The sequence below is a fragment of the Triplophysa rosa genome, linkage group LG18 (genome assembly GCF_024868665.1).
Source record: "Triplophysa rosa linkage group LG18, Trosa_1v2, whole genome shotgun sequence".
Classification (NCBI taxonomy): domain Eukaryota; kingdom Metazoa; phylum Chordata; class Actinopteri; order Cypriniformes; family Nemacheilidae; genus Triplophysa; species Triplophysa rosa.
This window is the reverse complement of record NC_079907.1, coordinates 11,659,742-11,676,086: the sequence shown is the minus strand read 5'-3', so window position 1 is coordinate 11,676,086 and position 16,345 is coordinate 11,659,742. Positions and strand designations below refer to the sequence as shown.

General features: G+C 37.3%; 1 protein-coding gene across 2 annotated transcripts; it reads right to left on the bottom strand.

Moving 5' to 3' along the window:
• Nucleotides 1–232: 232 nt before the first annotated feature.
• arhgef15b (Rho guanine nucleotide exchange factor 15b) lies at nt 233–16,009 on the bottom strand. Of its 2 annotated transcripts, XM_057359236.1 has the most exons (17): nt 15,899–16,009; nt 15,635–15,713; nt 13,761–14,237; nt 10,375–11,112; nt 9,978–10,026; nt 9,835–9,881; nt 8,014–8,267; nt 7,667–7,827; nt 7,079–7,231; nt 6,717–6,846; nt 5,633–5,707; nt 5,001–5,093; nt 4,772–4,923; nt 2,851–3,015; nt 2,576–2,661; nt 2,355–2,459; nt 233–1,085 (listed from the first exon to the last, which is right to left on the bottom strand). In XM_057359236.1, exons 3-17 carry the CDS (start codon nt 14,182–14,184, stop codon nt 907–909), a joined length of 2,811 nt encoding a protein of 936 aa, XP_057215219.1. In that variant the 5' UTR covers nt 14,185–14,237; nt 15,635–15,713; nt 15,899–16,009; the 3' UTR covers nt 233–906. The 2 variants fall into 2 exon arrangements, with proteins under 2 accessions (XP_057215219.1, XP_057215218.1); XM_057359235.1 differs by having other exon boundaries at nt 15,635–16,008.
• Between the last annotated feature and the right edge of the window lie 336 nt (nt 16,010–16,345).

Sequence of the window (16,345 nt, the reverse complement as noted above, 5' to 3'; positions counted from 1 at the left end):
GTGCAAAGACCGCAAGTGGGGGTATTTGGACGCACGCAGCCCCAGTATAACTATATAACCCCTACTGGAAATTGCATACTGAAAAATGGACTCTGTCCGCTAGATGGCGTCACAGGCCTTGTCAACTTCAAATATCAGAAAAATGTCTAGACTGTAAAAGAGAGACCTCTGACCAAATGACAGTATATAATATCACATCGTAAAATCCAAAAGGTTAATGTACATTCCCATAAAGTTGCATAACAAAAGGTTTTTAATGGAGTACACACACACCGACGTCTAGTCTAAAAACTCACAACAGCACGTATAAAACAATGTACAGTACTATTCTGGTTGAGTTGGTTATGTCTTGAGTCGGAAGTCCAACTGCACAGGCTACTAAATGAAAACAATATCAAGGTAACCTATAGCACAGCAGCATTTGTGTTTATAGTCAACAAATTCTAAATTGTACACATTCATCGCTTCCAGTAACAAAGACAATGTGGGTTTATTAAAAATGTTCCACACATCTTAAACAGAACATGTTACATTTTTGTCATCCTGCACCACTCACCTATTCTGTTTTTACTGGATTCTCAGTAGTTTGACAATGTTAAAAGAACTGCTATACACATCACCCACGCACACACACTTATTTTTAAACCATGTACATTCCATATTTGGATCCTATAACAAACAACTGAACATTGCAACATAATGGGTAGTTTTGCGACACAGTAAAATATTTTGTTTTTGATGTGCCAAAGGTTCAATCCATACAGTACAATGGAGCGTTTTCCATGTTTTCAAAATTTAAAATTCCAATAGAATTATATATTTGATCCTAAAAAGGATTTAAGAAACACATCAAAACGCATTCCGTAAATACAAGAGACTATTCCTATATAAGGAATTCCCAGTCTGTTAGGATGTAGCCCCTTTAGGTAAAGTTCGAGTCTTGTTGACGACGCTGGCAGCCTGCATAACACGGTATCGCTCTCTGAGGTTGCGTCGACGTACGTGTTCATTGGTGATTTCCAGTACGTTCGCCACTGGAAACCAGCCTTTCTGGCCATCAGACAGGCAGATCCCCTCATACCATCCTAAAGACAAGGTGAAATTAGTGAACAAATGAGCGATTTCTTATAAAACACATAATCTTGAATTGAAGTATGAATTTTTTCCTGATTATTTTCAGTTTATATATTTTATTTTCTCTAATACCATTTTTATTTATTTATGCAATTATTTATTTATTTTGTATGTATTTATTTAGATATTTTTCCATATTTATTTAATAATTTTAGTATTTCCTTTTACATTCCTATGCGTAGCTAATGATCAGTAAAATAATCATGACTATATTTACTGTACGTAAAAAAAATATTTGTTTAATCAAGTCCTTTATTTATTTCCCTATTTATTACATTACGTGACCCTGGACAACAAAACCAGTCTTATGGGTCAATTTTTCGAAATTGAGATTTTTACATAATCTGAAAGCTAGGGATGTAAGGATTCACTCAGCTCACGATGCGATGCGAGTCACGATTCTGATCTCACGATGCGATTTAGTCACGATTTACTCACGATTTATTTTGAAAAAATGAGTTGAAACAAATTAGAAATGAACAACTTCCCTTGCATTATTTCTTAAATGCTTCACGTTTCTTTGTATGATAAAATAATGTTTTATTTCAAATAACAAAACTAAACTGCAATTTTATAACAAATTAATAATAGAAAAAGTCTCTTTAATATAAACAAACTAATACTGTATGTGCTTTTCTTGGATTTTTTTGCATTTAAGAAATATCAGCATCCACGTTTAGATTTGCAGTGAAAATAGCGGCCCCTGCTGTTCAAAAAATGTATCGCGATTCAGTTCAAGCCTCAACCGATTTGAATCGTTGCTCATTACAACCGATTTTCAACCGGCTCACGGTGAATCGTTACATCCCTACTGAAAGCAGAATAAATAAACTTTCTATAGATATATGAATTGTTAGAATAGGACAATATCTGGCTGAGATACAACCACTTAAAACTCTGGAATCTGAGAGCGCAAAAAAATCAAAATATTGAGAAAATCGCCTTTGAAGTTGTTAATCAGGGGCACTGTGGCAGACCATCCACTCACAAAAATAAAGTTTTTATATATTTAAGGTAGGAAATTTACAAAATATCTTCATGGAACATGATCTTTACTTAATATCCTAATGATTTTTGGCATAAAAGAAAAATCGATAATTTTGACCCACACAATGTATTTTTGTCTTTTACTAAAAATGTTCCCGTGCTACTTAAGACTGGTTTTGTGATCCAGGGTCACAAATGTGCTTGTGGTGAATGACAGGTACAGTGTGACTCACCTTCATTGGTTTTGCGTATGACATTGACAATCTCTGTGGGTTCCAAATTTAACTCATCTGCTTGAATTGCCACATATTGCTCCACACACTGCACTTGAGGGCAATCTGAGACACACACAGACATGTATGACCACATGTTAAAGAACACAGGAACAAACACAAAACATGTTACACACATGCATATCCCTGATCAACTGAGACAAACACACAGCCTCACTTACCCCAGTCCTCATATATGACTTCCTCTTGATCCTTGTTGGGATCGTTGGGATTCGGGAATGCAGCCAGCCACCTGTGTAGGTCAGATCTGATTGGAGAAATAGAAGAAACATTAAAGGCCTCGTGCAGTTTCACCTCTCATTACTGATCCTAATATTCTAGTGTTCCAAATCACTCGGATCACAAGTAACAGAGAAATAAACATTACAACAAACACGTTAGCATATACACGTTTTATTGGATGATTAAGTGATGGTCGATTTGTAATTGCACTCACTGTGTGGGCGCTTTTAAAACTCTCTCCACATGGCGTCCCTGGTGATTCTCCAGAAGGGTCAGACAGAAGCAGTTCTCCAGGCTGGGAACAGATGCGTCCTCCCCCATAGACTGCACCTGGACCAGGGAGCGATGAGCATGATCTTGGACCACATACCGCTCAGAACTGCATCACAGAGAAAGAGATGCAGAAACAAGTGAAAAGTCTTTAATTTACACAGGCACACTATATCACCTGCGGGTAAAACGCATGCCAAAGGGTTATATAGGTATTTGTTTGTCAAAAAGAAAATGTTTATACATGATTTTATGTAGTCCCTTGCTACTTTCAATAAATGTTTGAATGTGCATTTCTTTGGTTTGTTCAACTCACAATTGTTAATGCATAAAAATTCTACTATTGTTTCTGTCAGGACTCTGTCCTTCTTGTTTTCGAGTTCTTTAACTCTATGGACAGGGTCGTGACAGAACCATGTCCTGCGGGTGTTTTGTGTGGAGACGCGTGGCTTTTGTTTACTTTGTGCCTCGTGTCCTCCTGTCCCGTCTCTTAGTTTCCCTTAGTCTCGCCATTATTGTTAATCCCGGTCACCTGGCCTCACCTCCCTTTTGTAATTATCCTCTGTGATTGTTTCCCTATTTAATGTTCCCCTCAGTCTCCAGTTTTTGTTGGTTCATTGTTCTATGTTCCCTGCTGTTCGTTCGTGGAGTTCTCGTTTCCTGCCTTGTCTTGCCCGTTTTGTGAGTTTGGTTTTGTGTATAATTTATAGTTCTCGTTTTGCCCCCTTGTGGGAAGTTTTGTTTCTTTTGAAATGTCTCTTGTTTATGTTTTTGTTACCCCCACCGTGGGTTGTTTGTTTTGTTTAAATAAATCATTTTTTAAGTTAACCCCTTTCATTGCCTGCCTGCATTTGGGTTCTGCCTTGACCATTTCGTAACAGTTTCACTGTCATTTCTGTTATTGCACTTTTAAAATTTGTATTGCAACATAAGAGTAGTAATGGATCAATAGATAAATGTAAAATATGAAAAATGTGTGTGGGGGGAGGAACATTATAAACCAGCTTAGCTCTTGAATAATAATTGGGTTATATAATCAATATTCATAAGAAGAAACTCTTGTTAAAATTAGGGCTGTCAAACGATTAATTGCATCCAGAATAAAAGTTTGTGTTTACACAATATATGTCTATTTACTTTGAATATTCATTTTGTATTTATAAATACAAACACATACACATGAATACATATTTAGGAAATATTTACATGTATTTTTTTATATTTACTAATAATTGAAATTATATATAAATGTTTATTAATTTTTAGATTTTCCTTAAACATATGCATGTATGTGTATGTGTTAATAACTACAAAATTATTATGCACAGTACACAGATATATATTATGTAAACACAAACTTTTATTCTGGATGCGATTAATCATTTGACAGTTAAAATGCAAAATGTGTCCTAGCAGTGAAAGACTACCACTCACTGATCGCTCATTCATTCAGTTCACTGATGTGGCTTTTCTAACAGCCAAAACGTGTGGGAAAACTTAAAGGTCCAGTGTATTAAAAATGTAGCGGCATCTAATGGTGAGGTTACGAATTGCAACCAACAGCTCACTCCACCCCTCCCTTTCGAAGCACTACGGCGGCTGACACAGGACTAAAATGTCATCACGTTTTCACTTTGCCGAAGGAGATAAAGTATTTACAAGACGTGCTCTGTAGAGCAGTTTGTCCGTTTAGGGCTACTGTAGAAACAACATGGCGAATTCCATGTCCCACCAGTGCCGTGGTGTGTGTAGATAGAAATAGCTCATTCTAAGTTAATAAAAATATTATACACCTCTGAAGACATAGTTACGTATATTATATTGCATTTCTGTCAATAGATCCTCCAAGTTTTTCAGCCTTCTACCTTTTCTTGGCAAAAACAAGCAGGTCATTGAAAAGAAACAGGTAGACTGAAGTAAATTTGGAACGGAGGGTCAAGAATGTTGCTCCTCTGTTGACTTCTTGAAAGTCTCCGCGTTTCTCCAGGTAACGTGTTTGAGAGATTATTGGTACTGCCTGGTAATGAGACAAAATACACATAAATATAAATCTATCTTTCAACAGCATAATTGAAAAGAAAATCAACTGTTCACCTTAAGTTTGTCAAACTCCAGTATCTTGTTAATCTCGATGAGTTCTTCCACCTGCTTCATTTTTCCCACCTGAGTATTACATTCTTCTATGATCTGTGTGTAAGGATTGAGATGAGAAAACATCAGACCAGTTATCCTTATAATTATAATGACAATCAAAATAAATCTTTACACAATCATGATAAATATTTATTTTTTTCAATAGATATCGTTTCTTTTGGTCATGATAATCAAATGTTAATACTCTAATATTGTGACAGCCCTAAATGACAAACACATAAACAATGCAATTTATTCTTTGTTAGTCTTATTTTTAATTTTGCATTAAGCTATAAGATTTACTTTATTAGTTATCTTTGACTTCATAATAAAACAATAGCAAGCTTATATAAATGTCACTGAATACACATATATTGTCATACAGCTAACTGACCTACATTGAATCTTGTTTTCCAATGCCCCCTCCCCTTCCATGCATTCTCAGCTTTTCTCTAGCCTTCCTCTCTAATAAGCTATTCTGGGAACAATGGGCTCCAGTATAATGTGAGTATGGAACAGTGGATTAGGATTGATATTATTAGGATAGGAAAAAACAAGGAACATTATTAACTGTGTCATTTTGGGATATTTACCTTAGACACTGAGTCCAGAGCTTTAGATGCTGTTTGTTCCTCATCTGTACCCACATCCGTTTTCTTTAGAATGTTCTGATAAAAACAATTTTTTCGAATGTATTTATAGTACCTAGATGACCTGAAGATAACTGATGGATTATGTGATTCTTTATGTGCATAACATATGAATCATTTTATCCGCAGACATTGTTATTTTATTCTCAATGCCTCTTTAAAGCAAATCTGTCCACTCAGTGGCCATTATGTTTCAAAAATACATTTAACCTGAAAAGCAGCAATAAAATGATTAATTTTGCTTCAAATCATATTGTCAATCAACAAAGTGACAGGCTCTTTTAAACAAAAGGTGAGACACCCATTCCCGTAGCTGTTAAAATTTAACCCATACATTTTCATAAGTGGTTCATGTTAAAGGGATATGTCTTTGTTCTGATGAACACAGAGAAAGATATTTGGAATAATGCTTATAACCAAACAGATCTCAACACCTATTGACTACCATAGTAGGAAAATTACTTCATCATTTTTTTTGTTCTGTTGAACAAAGAATGTAGGACAGCAAACATTTCTGGGGCACTTTTGGCTACCATTGTTTTTTTCCTATTATGGTAGTCAATGGGTGTTGAGATCTGTTTGGTTATAAGCATTATTCCAAATATCTTTCTCTGTGTTCATCAGAACAAAGACATTTATACACACTTGGAACAACTCGAAGGTGAGTAAATGATGACAGAATTTTCATTTTTGGGTGAAGTATCCCTTTAAAGGGATAGTTAACCCAAAAATGGGAAATTCTGTCATGTAATTTAATCACCCTCATGCAAATTCAAACTTTTATGTCTTTCTTCCGCAGAACACAAAATAAGATATTTTGAAGAATGTTGGTAACCGAACAGTGGCGGTACCCATTCACTTCTATAGTATGGACACAAAACCAATGCATGTGAATGGGTGCCGTCGCTGTTCGGTTTCTTCACACCTTTTGTGAGGGTGAGTAAATGATGACAGAATTTTCATTTTTGGGTGAACTATCACTTTAAACATTTCAATTCACAAAAGTTTGTTTAATATGTGGACCCACCTCAATGAGCATTTTAATGCGTGTGATTCGCTGGAAGGGCAGCAACATGAAGGACATGAAGGGAAGTCGTTGACACTCAGGGGACTCCTGCAGTCGGGTAATCACAGCCGCAAACTGGGTGTTACTTTGCCTGAAGAGAAATGGATATTAAAGTGAGAGTGGATTAATATATATCTTATGGAGTCTGAAATTGAGAAAATGATGCTAGAAGACACAAGGTATAAAATAGTTTGGAGACGCAAAAAACTTTGGATTGATCTGGGAAAGTGACCTGGCAATTGTCTGTTTTGGCTCTTTATATCACAAAAACAAAACTGTACAAATGTTCACGATCATGCATATTAATGAATGATTTCTCTTACATTAAAGTGGTGTAGATTTTCTCCTGATAAATCTGATTTCGTACATAGTCTATGTACGCAGGGAAATTATGTTGGGCGTGATAGTGGATGATGTCACAGATGTCTGAAATGATAATGCTCTCGTCTAGTCGCTCCTCCAGGTCCTTCAGAAATCTGTGAAAATTGTCAATAGACAATAGACAGACATGCTTGTAAACAGGCATTTTGACTGTTGTGACTTGTTTTACACACCACATGACATTTCTTGAGCATAACACTGTTAAAAGTTGATGATAATACATTCGTCATCCTTTTCCTGGCATTGCAACTTTTCATAGTTTATGCTAATGCATGCTAATGATAAATGTGATTAGTAACAAATGCTTTCTCAGCAAATCTTGATGTGGATAACTTGCGTCAGATTTGATACATCTGGCAAGCTTTTAATGGCAGTACAATGATTTATTTTTATATAATGTAATGTCAGAGATTTACTCTATAAAGACTGTACGGTATAATATAAATATGTAGTTTATTTCTTGGGTTCAGGCAGTGCTGTTTATAACTGTATTTTCTTCTATACAAACACAGACATGCATGGATGCTCACCTCTCGCTGACCTCCTTGATGCGGAGAATGTTTGAGAAAAGAGTTTTTTTGTCCATTATAATAAGAGTATTACTCAAGTCACTTGACTCCATAAAATGCTCTACAAGAACACACAGAGAACGCAAGTATGACCTTTCTGACGCAATCACTTCGAACATGCTCTGGAAAAAAAAAACATTATTTTAAATACAATGTAGTCTTCGATTTAATTTCTTTAGATCAAAATCTTCACTTATATACGGATATTTGCTGAAATAACTCAAAATAAATTGCCTTGAAGAATCACAAATCATTGCTAGTTCTTCACAGAAGATTCAGTAGCACATTTGGTGAAGGTTTCTGCTCACCTCTTGGTACTTGCGCTGTTCTGGGGTTAAGGTCTCCAGGACACCACTGTCTTGTACCTCTGGCAGGTCCTGCCATAAACTGGTCTGTTTGGTAGTTGGAACGGGACTGGATCTGGCACTTTCAGCTCCTTTCTCTGAATTGGCTGTATTTAGTGAGTCCATCTGAAAGTCTATGCTGGTCTTACTGATGTTGCGACAAACGGTCCTTCTGATCTCCTTTGATATGTATGTTTTTGTGTAAAACTGATACAGGGCTGCGAGGCACAAAAAAATAAAAAATCAGATTGTAATAAAAAAGACTTTTCTTGCTCTAAAGGTGAGAAATTGCACAATTTTCACTATTTTCTGTCTGAAAATTCTGTCATCATTTACTCACCCTCAAGTTGTTTTAAATCTGTATTAAAGGGGTCATATGACACAGCTAAAACCAATATTATCGTTTGTTTTAGATGTAATGCGATGTGTATACACGATTTAAAGGGGTCATATGGCGAGAATACGTGTTTTTCTGTGTCTTTGGTGTGTTATAAGTTGCCCATGCAATGTATACACATTGCATTACATCTAAAACAAACGACAATATTCGTTTCAGCCGTGTCATATCACCCCTTCAAGGTTCAAAAACGCTTTATTTTCCACATACCGTGCATGTTTGTATCTCCTGTTTGCCCGCCTCTCTGAAACGCGTGGATTTTTTACGAAGCTCATCGCTGTGAAAAGTTAACCAGTGCGTAGTGATTGGTCAAATACTGCAAGCGTGTGACGGAAGTGTAACGTCTCTTACCATATTTGGAACATCAGGTTCCAAAGCAATTGTGCTGACAGGTACGCCCACCTTACTTGCGTATACATTTGGGCAGAGGTGAGTAGAGTAGCCAAAATCTTTACTCAAGTAAAACTACAAGTAACTAGAGAAATTGTTACTCAAGTAAAAGTCACTATTTTAAAATTTACTTGAGTAAAAGTAAAAAAGTATGCAATGAAAAAACTACTCAAGTAGCTAGTTACTTAGTTACTTTGTATCTGATTATATAAACTTATTAGTTTTAGTCAGTCTTTTGACTATGACTAACTCATTTCGACATAAATGTTTCGACATAATTTACTTTTTTACTGCAGTCACGCTTCAAGTTTGCTGTGTTTTAACGGCGATTGTGAAGGAAAATATGACGCTTTGTAAACCACTTGGAGACACAGATTGTGTCTTGCGCTTCTCTCTCTACCGCATATGTGAGATAAGCACACGTGACGTGCTGGCGCAGAGTAGGTAGCGTCTTGACCGCTGAACGAATAGCATTAAACATATCGTAAAATATCCCCATCTCGCTACAATGCGCATTGTAACATTTTTGCATCGTGAAATATCGTAATACGAAGTATCGTTACACCCCTATTTCCGACACTTTAATTTTTGCAATTTTACATGTCTAATACATGCATGGGCAACTTATAACACACCAAAGACACAGAAAAACACATATTCGCGCCATATGACCCCTTTAATTTCTTTGATATTTTGAAGAAGCAAAAAGTTCTGGCGCACTTTTGACAACCGTAACTTTTCCTACTATGGTAGTCAATGGTGGCCAAGAACTGTTTGGTTACAAGCATTCTTCAAAATATCTTTCATTGTGTTTATCAGAACAAAGAAACGTATACAGATGTGAAACAACTCGAGGGTGAGTAAATGATGACATCATTTTTATTTCTATTTTTATGGCTGTTTAACTAAGTTTAATTTCTGTTTTACTAACATTTTTTTTTGTTTGTTCAAATTGAAGTTTATACAGTCTGAAAAATATATACTATTAGCCACCTCACCTTCCGAATCATCAGATTGTTTCCGACGCGGGAGACCTCGTTGACGTCTGTGAATAAAATTATACAGCAAAGACAAACACGTTGAATACAGTATTAAAGCTTAGAAATCATAAACATTTGATTGATGAAAGGTAAATAATTACTTCAGATCATTGGATTTTCCTCCATCAGCTCCTCCACTGTCAGTCTCATCTGTTGATGGAAAAAGACCAACAATATAGCACCATAAACCAGTACAGATATATTCAGCAAATCTCTGTATCTTACAGGGATAGTTCACCAAAAAATGAAATTTATTTCATCATTTATTCACCCTCGTGTCTTTCTAAACCTGTATTTGACTCCTTCTTATGTGGAACACAAAAGAAGATATTTTGAGAAATGTCTCCGTGTTCTGAGTTCATACAATGGAAGTCAATTAAGTGCAATGTTGTTTGGTTCCCGCACAAGAAAGTCAGACAGGTTTGGAACGACATGATCGATGATGAAAGACTCCATTATGATTTCATGTTAACGTTAAATGCAGATTCCTTTACCCACCCATAGATTGCAGAGAATAACTGCTGGGTCGTCTTCCATTCTCATTGTTCCTGGTTGGTGGTGGAGGTTTTTGTGGTGGAGGACTGGCAGGTGGGCTACATTTAATAAGGGGCAGCAGCGGGGATGCAGGGCGCGTTAGAGGCTTGGGGAGAATGAGCCGAGCCGGTGAACACCTATTATCTAAAGGCATTCGGGGAGGAATGGCTGGAGGAGTGTTTTGGCTTGACAGAGGGCACACATCCAGGCTGGATTGATAGATGGATTCTTCTTCTGGTTCTTCCAAAGATTGGGCTTTTGGGACGTTCAGAGGAGTCTGGGGAAACGGGACAACAGAGGCGATCACCGAATGAGGACCAGGATCTGATTTTCTTCTCAGCTGCTGCTCTATGAAGTTCCGTGTTTCTTGAAACTTGTCTTTAATAGTTAGAGGTTCCTCGCTGTTGTTCTCAGCCTTATCTACGGACTCGCTCAAAAACTCCACTTTCATATTTGGATCGTCCTGTTCTTCTTCTTTTCCATTCAGATCCTCAGTGTCACAGGTCTCTATCTCAGGATCTGGCCCGATCCCATCATCCTCTCCTTCTTCATCATCTTTTTCACTTATAGGCACCCACACGAGTTTCATGCCAGGCCTCTGTAAATGACACACGCAGCCGCAGTTCTTCTCACACTGAGGCTCAGGGAGAGGGCTTGAATCCTGGTCTCCTCGCCGTTTACCACTTTCTTTCCCATCAGGATCTATAAAAGGTTATGGGAAGAGGTTAGGTTTACATGGTCATTTCAAATGAACTTGTTTATGCTGCTTTTCAAACAGAAAAACAAACACTGCTCCCTGGAACTGATATGCACCACCATTCAAAAATAAGTAGTTAGGTATAACTGGAAAGTAGGTAAACATGTAAGTAGGTACAGTATAACTGGAAAATGGAAAACTCTAAACAGGAGCGTGAACTCCAAAAGTGGGTGGTACCTTCAAAAAGCTGAGCTTTGGAATAGGGTTGGACAGGGGACTTAGGTGTGTCTTGTCAATCTGACATTAAGAAGGCATGCCCCATTTTGGAGCTTCCGCCCTGTTCTACAGTTTCCACCCCTATTTGGAGATCTCAAACGTTTTAGGTAATTCCACGGTCACACTAGACCCAAATGTAACTACAAGAATTGCGGTTTGACATGTTTATTCAGTAAGCCAGTGTTTCCCAACCCTGGTCCTCGGTGCACACCTTCCAGAATGTTTTAGATCTCTCCCTATATAAAACACCTGAATCAATTCATCAATCAGGTGTTTCATATAGGGAGCGAACTAAAACATTCTGGAAGGTGTACCCCGAGGACCAGGGTTGGGAAACACTGCAGTAAGCAATTCAAAATAACAAAAAATCCTTGAAAAACTGAAACAAGATGAACAATATTCAAATGTATAATAATAACAACATTAACCATATATTATATATATTAACCAATTATAAAATGCAAATAAATTATAACTATTGCAGTTATTCAAACATTAGGAATGTGGTGTATACATAAATGCAGATTAAAGTTTTCAACTAAGTTATTTTACTGTTTGTTTATCTATGAATTGGCCAAAGCCTTAAAAAATGTCATGTGGTACAACCGTGACTGTGCTCTTAAAATTAATTTCCTTGACATTTATTTTTAAATCTGAAAGTAAAATTTGAAAGAATTTTTAAGATCAGTTTAGTTAAGTGAGTTAAGTGATCTTTGTACTTAAGTGTTCAGTTTCAACGAAAATAGTACATTTCATTTCAATGAATAGTACTATTTCAATATCGATGTACAGGGTTAATTTTCTCTCAAGATTTACTGACTTTCTTACCCTTACCTACGAGGTCTTTTTTTAAACAAACATTACCCTCAGATCCAAACATATATCAGAGCTTTGACACATAGTAAACATGGCAGCAATAAAGACTGATCACTGAAACACATTGCCTTATCCTGAACAACGTCACATCGTTTCTTTAAAGTTGAACTTTTTCGCTTTTTGTAATAACAGATCTTTCATTACCCTCTCTCTTTGTTCCTTGCTTCTTTTTAGATTTAGGCTCCGTCTTTGAACCTGTTGTTATCAGCGCTGTCAACCTGTGCACAGACCCTCTATGCTCGGACGGCCCCTCCACCCCCTCTTTACCTCGCAGATCTTCCACCGCCTCAAAAACATTTCGCTTAATCTTGCTAAATGCTCGTTTTATCCCTTCGGCCATTTCACCGGACTGATCTGCAATGCTGACACTGTCGCCTCAAGACTGAACTATGAGAACGTATGAGAAATCATATGGTCTGTTAAAGGTGGGGCGTCGGTTTTTATGACACCAATAAAACAAAAAAACAGCAATAAAGGTGCTTGCAATTCTGCAAAAACAGTCAAACTACCTCAGTTCACACATTTTATGTTATACTGAAGTGTTATGTAATTTACTGGATGCTCTCCAATAGCAGTTTAATTTAGACGAAGCCAGTCTTCCAGACAATGTTTAAAACTTAGACATGCTCTTTAACTTTATTATTTTTAAGTGATCACATTAGCAAGGTATCAGGTCCGGTCTGCTAAAATCAAACTAAAGATGAAATTGTCAATTGCGAAGGTATACTTTATATTATTATTATTATGTAAAGTGATGGCTTATTACGCAAGAATCCAACGGGTTTACACAACTATTACACAAACATTTTTACAAAATGTTTATTACTTACATTACTTCCCTCCATAGTTCTCGAATATCCTCCTACATTACATTACAGATTTAATTAAATGCTTTCAGGGGGATGGGGGTTGTTTTATCCCCTCCACACGCCCCATCTGTCTTTCTGTTCAGAGGACCGCACTGCACACACTTCATAATCCCATGATAAAACTGATTATCCACTTACTGGCCAACAATACACACAAGATCTCTGATGTGTTATCAATCCCTAAACGATGCTTTATGTCGACGAAAAATCTAATAAAAATGTGTGGAAAGAATTTTGACTTCACTTTTAGAAAAAAATGCAAGAATGGCATACATGATGTATGTCACAAATATATCTCACTTTTAAAGACGTCAAAACTATATTTAAAAAAAGGCAAACCTGCAATTTGCATACCAAAAAACATTTCCTCCAAGATGACTACCAACATTAGCAAAGAGCAACAGAGTTCGACCTCACTCAGAAGAATACATCACAGAAATACAAAGAAAATCTACATCTGTTACGGTCAAAATGCTTGTGTGAACGTGTGTGCATATCAGGAGTAAACTGTTATCTACTGCAGATCAGATTTGAGAATTAAAATTCCTGAAACATATCTATTCCACAGAAGCATGCGGGCAAAACCCAAATTACCGAGCAGATTCCTGAGAACCAGAGTAAATGTTCTGTACCTGACCGGCCTCCATCAGTATTTCCAGCAGCCAGGCCTCCGTCTTGCTTGCTTCCTTCAGTGGCCTCCTTGCTTTCCACCTCCTCTTTCTGCCCGCTGTGATTTTGCCTCGTCTTCGGAGGCAGAGGAGGTGCACTGTCAGCGCCGGTCTGCGAAAAGCTTTTAGTTTTGCGCCTCGGCTTTACTATAGGAGGTTTCGGTTGTTTCCTGTCCAAAGTTGTGACCTTTGCTGTACCTCCACTTGGAGTCTTAGACTCTGGCTGGCTGAATATGTTGACTATCTTTTTTACATTGCCAGAGTTTGGTGAGGTTGTGTTCTCGGCGGGTGAGGTGTCTGTGGTGTTATTGGAGGGCTTAGTGGGAACTGGAGGTCTCTGTTTAACCTCAGGCTTTGGGGGTAGCTGTGGAGCCTCTGGAGAAGACATCTTGATCGATTTCAATGCTACGCTTAGGTCCCCGAGCGCCTTCAATTTTCAACCTGCGTGAATAAACCAACATTAAAAACATATTAGGTCATATATAGGTCATATTTTCTTTCATTTTCACATTCCTCTAAATGGGTTATAATGGTAACCTTTGATTCTAGGCGTGTCCATTGAGCTGTACAAATATTAGTAAGGATGGTGTGCAGCTGGTGAGTTTGAAATGAAATGAAATTTAAAACATCATAGTGATCTCTGTCCTGAGTAATAAATCATGTGATATCACACTGGAATTCCCTCACACAGTGTGTTTAACTGCCTCGGACTTTGCCCTGAAAGGGATCAGTCAGACTTTAAATTACAAGCTGAACTTCCGATCGGACTGGTTCTTCACTGAAATTCCATAGAAGCATAGCTAGCAAAATGTACTCTCAACCTTTGAATTCCAGAAGCTTGTCATGTCTTCGGAATGTATGACGGGGCTAGAAATCGCTGTATGATTTAAAAATCATACCAAAATCACACAACAGCTTTAATATTCTCCAAAAGATTTAGGATTCCTGGCTTGGCATTATAATCTGAGAACCTTGGAGGGGAAAGGGTGTTCCTGTTATGGCTTCCTTTGTCAACAATTCCACAGTCAAGATGAACTTTGGCGTCACTCAATCCCGTTGACTCACAGCGCACAACTGACCCAGCAGGTCTGACAAGTGCTTTGTTTTGATCATCTGAACCCATAAGGCTGAAAATCCCCCGGTCTTGGTTTCTCTTGAACGAGAGAATGAAATGCTTTCCCATGGGATGAAATAGGAGGCTATAATGGTTACCATTAGAAGGGCGATTGTTTATTTGAATTCTTATTTTTCTCTCATAATTCAAACATCGATAAAGTATAAACATCCTCTGAAGCAACAGCATACCTAAGTATCCCTTGCAGGACACTTTTGTTTTACTAAAAATGTGTACATGCGTCCTGTCCAATTTATAAACAGTCTCGGATTGACTGGAAACATCCTCCTTTCCTGTTGTGAAGTCTTAAACCCCACTGGGACGTGATAAAAAATAGACACAGTGTGTAGAAGTAATTGTGAAATGCAGACTGATTAGTATATTTCAACTTTCAATTCATTCCCATGTTTTTCATTAGCACGTTTTTTAATTGCTTATGGTGACCTGTCAGAATACATATTTCTGCTTGATAAAGTCAATATTTCTACTACGTTCTCCACAATCAACAATTGTTTGTGTTGGCAGCACTGTTATAGTCATAAATGTTAAATAACACATATTAAAGCTCCAAACCACGTTATACTAAATAAGTTGTCTGCATACAGTGATTTTCAATCCAATAACATTTGATTTACTAAATTTGCACACATGACTATTTTCACAATGAATGTTAAATTATGTCAATGTAAAGTCAATTACTGTATGCGTAATACAAAATACTCACAGTCACCAAACGTGCGCCTCACTCCTCCGAATAATCCATATACAGACAAGCGATTTCTGATAATCGTCCTGAGCAACTTCTTCATAAAAATAAATAAATTACATTAGCGTAAACCCCATATGTGGGGTAACTATCACGGTGCACATGCATGCAGTGTGTGTGTGTGTGTGTGTGTGTGTGTGGACAGTTTTACACACGCCCATAAAATTCGTGCTTCAATACATTTAAAACGTCAGCAAAAAATCGCCACAGTCCGATACCAACTTCATTCTCATCTTTGCTCTTTTGTTGTTCTCTCCGGTAAATCCACGCGCATCTCTTGTTTCTTTGTTTTCCGCGACCGTGTGTGTTGAACAGCCGGATAGGGACAGTGTGATTCGTGAACACTCCCCTCCTCCCATCCCATCCCATCCATCCCAATCTTCCCATTCCCCTCTGCCTGCTCGAGCTGCCACCCAGCGGACACTCTCCTCGTGTACCTGCACATTAGAAAGCCTCATGAAATAAATTTAAAGTAATTACATTACTTTGAAATATGTTCAAAAATATTGAATTTTAGGCTTGTTTGGGTTGTTTAGTCATTATTGTTAGCTTCTGTTTTTAAAAACTCCTACGTGCATTTATTTTAAGATACAGTCAATACGGTGCTTTAACATCTTTCTTTACTGAATAAAAGTATTCGTCTTTTTGAAAGGGATTAAATTGTTTACT

Excerpts from the sequence above, each read along its gene's own strand:
- arhgef15b (XM_057359236.1), bottom strand. The coding sequence starts at position 14,184 with ATGTCTTCTCCAGAGGCTCCACAGCTACCCCCAAAGCCTGAGGTTAAA. Across the intron at positions 9,882-9,977 it reads GGAAAATCCAATGATCTGAA|ACGTCAACGAGGTCTCCCGC; the intron begins GTAATTATTTAC and ends TTTTATTCACAG. Across the intron at positions 5,708-6,716 it reads GCATTAAAATGCTCATTGAG|AACATTCTAAAGAAAACGGA; the intron begins GTGGGTCCACAT and ends TGTTTTTATCAG.